The sequence below is a fragment of the Olea europaea genome, unplaced genomic scaffold (genome assembly GCF_002742605.1).
Source record: "Olea europaea var. sylvestris unplaced genomic scaffold, O_europaea_v1 scaffold1707, whole genome shotgun sequence".
Classification (NCBI taxonomy): domain Eukaryota; kingdom Viridiplantae; phylum Streptophyta; class Magnoliopsida; order Lamiales; family Oleaceae; genus Olea; species Olea europaea.
The window spans coordinates 80,945-86,613 of record NW_019234759.1 but is presented as its reverse complement, the minus strand read 5'-3'; the positions used below and the strand labels follow the sequence as shown (position 1 = coordinate 86,613).

General features: G+C 39.2%; 1 protein-coding gene across 1 annotated transcript; it reads left to right on the top strand.

Annotated features, from left to right (window-relative positions):
• Positions 1–526: 526 nt before the first annotated feature.
• Positions 527–5,609, top strand: LOC111377674 (ATP-dependent Clp protease ATP-binding subunit ClpA homolog CD4B, chloroplastic-like). The gene is made up of 9 exons (XM_023000800.1): positions 527–1,154; positions 1,556–1,671; positions 1,757–1,879; positions 1,964–2,149; positions 2,260–2,475; positions 3,320–3,537; positions 3,839–3,914; positions 3,988–4,077; positions 4,225–5,609. Exons 1-9 carry the CDS (start codon positions 542–544, stop codon positions 5,404–5,406), a joined length of 2,820 nt encoding a protein of 939 aa, XP_022856568.1. The 5' UTR covers positions 527–541; the 3' UTR covers positions 5,407–5,609.
• Positions 5,610–5,669: the final 60 nt, after the last annotated feature.

Sequence of the window (5,669 nt, the reverse complement as noted above, 5' to 3'; positions counted from 1 at the left end):
AAAATTTTTTTTTTTTTTTTTTTTTTTTTTTTTTTTTTTTTTTTTTTTTTTTTTTTACAAAATATGTGAATTCAAATCTTTTATCAAATTTCAAGGTTCTTGTCTGCATTTTCTTGACACCAATCATTTGACTTTCCACATCACCACGTGATTTTGTTTATCTAGTGGAGCTATGCTTTACTCCTCTTTCCAAATTTGGAAACTTTTAGCTACTAGGTAATTTTTAAGTCCTTTGGCATGATCTTGCTATGATAGAAAGATGAATTGTTTGGATGACGATTGAAACTCTTGGTTATTTTGTAGTTGTGTATTATCATGAGTTTTTGCTATTATATGAAACTGAGCTGTTTGGATTATCTCCTCTTTTGGCCCATTTATACAAACATCTGTCTCATTATGTATCATAGGTGTCCATTGTTGTGAATGACTAACTAGAAAACTATGCTTGTTATCTTATCTCCAATATCAGGGGTTTTGTTTAGTGCAGTTAGAGTTTTTCATCCTAAGAGCTGTATTGCAATCTTTCCGATTATAATCCTATATGGCTAACTGCAATTATAACCTATGCAGATCCCTGAAAGGTAACATGGCCAATGCTTTAGTTCAGTCAACTAATTTACCTTCTTCAGTCACCAACAGAAGGAATGGACAATTGAAAGGATCCAATAAAACAAAAGGTGCTGCTAAGATGCTGTGTAGCTTGCAAACAACTCCCATAAGAATGAGAGGTTTCTCAGGACTGCGAGGATCTAATGCCTTGGACATGATACTGAGACAAAATGGTCAGACACTACAAACAAAGGTAGCAGCCTTCAACTTTTGCAGGAAAGGAAGAAAAAGCCGAGTTGCACCACAAGCCATGTTTGAGCGCTTCACTGAGAAAGCAATAAAGGTCATTATGCTTGCACAGGAGGAGGCAAGACGTCTTGGCCATAATTTTGTTGGAACTGAGCAGATTTTATTGGGACTTATTGGCGAGGGCACAGGCATTGCTGCCAAAGTCCTCAAGTCTATGGGAATAAATCTGAAAGATGCCCGTGTAGAGGTGGAGAAAATAATTGGGAGAGGGAGTGGATTTGTTGCTGTAGAGATACCTTTCACTCCTCGTGCAAAGCGTGTTTTAGAACTCTCACTAGAGGAAGCCCGCCAGCTCGGTATCCTTTTCTACTCGTGCCCACTATTTGTGTTATTTTCTGAGTGTGCTGTACTTACTCCAATGCATTGCTGGTGCATGTTGTTGCATAGGTCTTCATCAATATCTTAAGGCTTTGCATATAAATTATAGTTTGCAGTTTGTTGTAGTTGCGTCCTTTTTTGCCTCTTTTAACCATGTCTGAGTTTTATTGTGACCTGGAAATATTGAGTTAATTTTTTATTCATTGCTGCCCTTTGCCTCTTTTGGTTATAACCATGGCTGGCATCATTTGAATTGTTTATATCTGAGTTTTAGTTTGGCCAGGGAATTTTTTTATTTTTTTTTTTTTTATTTTTTTTTTTTAATGCGTTGGTATTACAATCAATCTATAATTATATGTTACTGTTCCTTCTTGGTCAGGTCACAATTACATTGGATCAGAGCACTTGCTGCTGGGATTACTTCGTGAGGGTGAAGGTGTGGCAGCCCGTGTCCTTGAGAATTTAGGAGCTGACCCAAGTAACATTCGCACACAGGCAAGTATCTCTATTCTCCTCTACTCTTAGCAAATCGGTGTCTTCCCTTGAACTGATGGAGTGATGAAATTATTTGCTCGATTAGGTTATTAGAATGGTGGGTGAGAGTGCGGAGGCTGTTGGTGCTGGTGTTGGAGGAGGAAGCTCAGGCAACAAGATGCCTACGCTGGAAGAGTATGGTACCAATTTAACCAAGCAAGCTGAGGAGGTAAGTTTCTTTTTGTTCCTTCGTTTCTGAAAGTGTTTGCTTTCTATGGTGGCCTAATAGGCGTTGGCTTACTTGCTTCATTAGGGTAAACTAGATCCCGTCGTTGGAAGGCAGGCTCAAATTGAACGTGTCACCCAAATCTTGGGGCGGCGGACAAAAAATAACCCTTGCCTCATTGGAGAACCTGGTGTTGGTAAAACAGCTATTGCAGAGGGCCTTGCTCAGAGAATTGCCAATGGAGATGTTCCAGAGACAATTGAGGGGAAAAAGGTAAGCTACCTTGAACAGAAGTAGCGCAAACATGCATTACAATATTATTAGGTGTGTTCATTAACCTTTCTTCCTTTGAAATACTGAATGTTCCCTTTTAATCATTTTAGGTTATGACCCTGGATATGGGTCTTCTTGTAGCTGGGACTAAATATCGTGGTGAATTTGAAGAAAGGTTGAAGAAGCTGATGGAGGAAATTAAACAGAGTGATGAAATTATCCTTTTCATTGATGAGGTGCACACGTTGATTGGTGCAGGAGCTGCAGAGGGAGCAATTGATGCTGCAAACATTTTGAAACCTGCTTTAGCAAGGGGTGAATTACAGGTTAGCACAGCCAAGGAATATGCAAATATCGCCCTTGTTTGGGCACTATTTTAATGAGTTTTTAGTGAAAAATGTATTTTGGAATAGTTATTTTTTGGAGAATATGTGGTTAAAAAAGAGGAAAAGTTTTAGTCTTACGTGTAATATTATTTTGTTGAAGAATGTGTGATTGCAAAGAAGAAAGAGAAAAATGCATTAAAATTAAAATGGAGCCCAAACAATGGGATAGTATAAAGATAGATTTGACCACATCATTGCAGTCTTAAAAATGTGGATACCACATCATAATAGATGTTGTTTGAGATTGTGACACGCTTTAAGGTTTTTGTTTCGGTGACCTTTCCTTATCTTCCCTTTCTTTTCCTACCCTACGCTACCCTCAATATTGCAAGGAAGTGTTCGTTGATCTGATATTTATCAAAAGGGAGCTTCCCAGTTCATTTGTGACTTTCAAATTATACTTTCCCAAAGGTTTAAATCATAATTGAAAGGTAACTTTTACTAAAATAATATGCTCTAATTCCTGCTGTTGCGTGTCCAATGTACTTGACAGTGATTAATCAAGTTATGTCTTATCTTGAACTGAACTTCATCTAGGTGACATTAATGTCGTCTTTATGAATATATTCGTGCATGACATGGTTGCACACACACAAAAAGAAAAGATGCAAATGTTGCTTTGTTTTTCCTGGGGTGGTCTGCATGCGTGTGCCTATTCTGCTTTAATGCTGTGCCCTTGTGGTCCTGTTGATAAATTCTGGTGACCTTCAAAGGTTGCTCATGTTTGTTGATGTATTTACCATGTCATTTTAAGGCAAATTACTGATAATTTTATAAATTGCAGTGTATTGGGGCCACTACACTAGATGAATACAGAAAGCACATTGAGAAGGATCCAGCACTAGAGAGAAGGTTCCAGCCAGTCAAGGTCCCAGAACCTACCGTGGATGAAACCATACAGATTTTGAAAGGGCTTCGTGAACGCTATGAAATACACCACAAGCTTCGTTATACTGATGAAGCTTTAGTTGCTGCAGCCCAGCTGTCATACCAATACATCAGGTATGTAGTTTCTAAACTACATATTTTATTCTCTAGATTACAAATTCGTTACTGATTGGCAACATTTTATTTTTTGGAGACTTGTATATAAATATATTTGTATCGTCCCCATACCAGCTGGCTTGTTGATGAAAAGTTGAAACAATATGACAGTCTTTGATTACCAATAAAATTCACTGGTTTAGCAACTTCAAGATGTATCCTCATTTTCATGCATGTTAGCTGTATTGTGATTCTAGAAACAGTCAAATACTGGTCCTCAGCTCAGCTCTTTGCTGAATCATATCTGTACATATTTCAGTGATCGCTTTCTGCCTGACAAAGCAATTGACTTGGTTGATGAAGCTGGTTCCCGGGTTCGGCTTCGTCATGCACAGGTGTATACCTTTCTTATCTAGTGATTTTTCTTCAATTGAATATGCAATGCATTAACACGCTTATCTTTTGCAGCTTCCTGAGGAAGCCAGAGAACTTGAGAAAGAGCTCAGACAGATTACGAAAGAAAAGAATGAAGCTGTCAGAAGCCAAGACTTTGAAAAAGTTAGTAATATTTTATAATATATGCTCCCTTTTAATTGTTCGATGCAGTTAAGATATAGGATCCTACATTTCCTCACGTATTTGACATTGCTGTTTCCTCTTAAGCTGATTGGATGCTGAGTTTATGAACTATTAATTAATGTGCAGGCTGGTGAGCTACGAGACAGAGAAATGGATCTTAAGGCACAGATATCTACTCTTGTTGACAAAAACAAAGAGATGACCAAGGCAGAAAATGAGGCTGGCGATGCAGGTCCTATTGTGACAGAAGTTGACATTCAGCACATTGTCTCTGCTTGGACGGGCATCCCTGTTGAGAAAGTATCTACTGATGAATCTGACCGACTCCTCAAGATGGAGGAGACACTACACACACGTGTCGTTGGGCAGGATGAAGCTGTCAAAGCCATCAGTCGTGCTATCCGCCGTGCTCGTGTTGGGCTCAAAAATCCCAACCGGCCCATCGCTAGCTTCATATTTTCTGGTCCAACCGGTGTTGGGAAATCAGAACTCGCAAAGGCATTGGCTGCCTACTACTTTGGTTCTGAAGAAGCCATGATCCGGCTTGATATGAGTGAGTTCATGGAGAGACATACTGTGTCAAAGCTTATTGGTTCACCTCCTGGTTATGTTGGTTACACCGAAGGTGGACAGCTAACAGAGGCTGTACGACGCCGGCCTTATACTGTTGTACTCTTTGATGAGATAGAGAAGGCTCATCCCGATGTCTTCAACATGATGCTTCAAATTCTCGAAGATGGTAGGTTGACTGACAGCAAAGGGAGAACAGTCGATTTCAAGAACACGCTGTTGATCATGACATCAAATGTCGGAAGCAGTGTAATAGAGAAGGGGGGCCGGCGTATAGGTTTTGATCTAGATTATGACGAGAAGGATAGCAGTTACAACAGAATCAAGAGCTTGGTGACAGAGGAGTTGAAACAATATTTCAGGCCAGAATTTTTAAATAGATTGGACGAGATGATTGTATTCCGGCAACTGACCAAGCTGGAGGTAAAGGAAATAGCAGATATTATGCTGAAGGAAGTATTCCAGAGACTGAAAACCAAGGATATAGAACTCCAGGTTACAGAGAGGTTCAGAGATCGGGTAGTTGAAGAAGGATACAATCCGAGCTATGGTGCAAGACCACTTAGAAGAGCGATTATGAGACTTTTGGAGGACAGCATGGCCGAGAAGATGCTTGCACACGAGATCAAAGAAGGCGATTCAGTTATTGTGGATGTGGATTCTGATGGCAATGTGATTGTTCTGAATGGTAGCAGTGGTGCTCCTCCAGAGCAATCTCCTGAGCCGATTGCAGTGTAGATTCAGCGGAGTTTCAACTAAAGCACATTTATTATGTACTGCTTTCTACTAGAACAACTGAATTATATGCACATTGTAGTCAGAAGTTCGTATGTTATCTTCAGATAAGCAGCATGTGTGTGTTGTTTGTTAGCATTATGGCTTTTTGCTTGATACGAGGTCTCTCTCATTTATGAATGGTAAGAAATCTTAAATTGGTGGAATGTCGGCAATTTGAATTTTTTTTCCCCTTTTTTTTTTTTTTTTTTTTTTTTTTTTTTTTT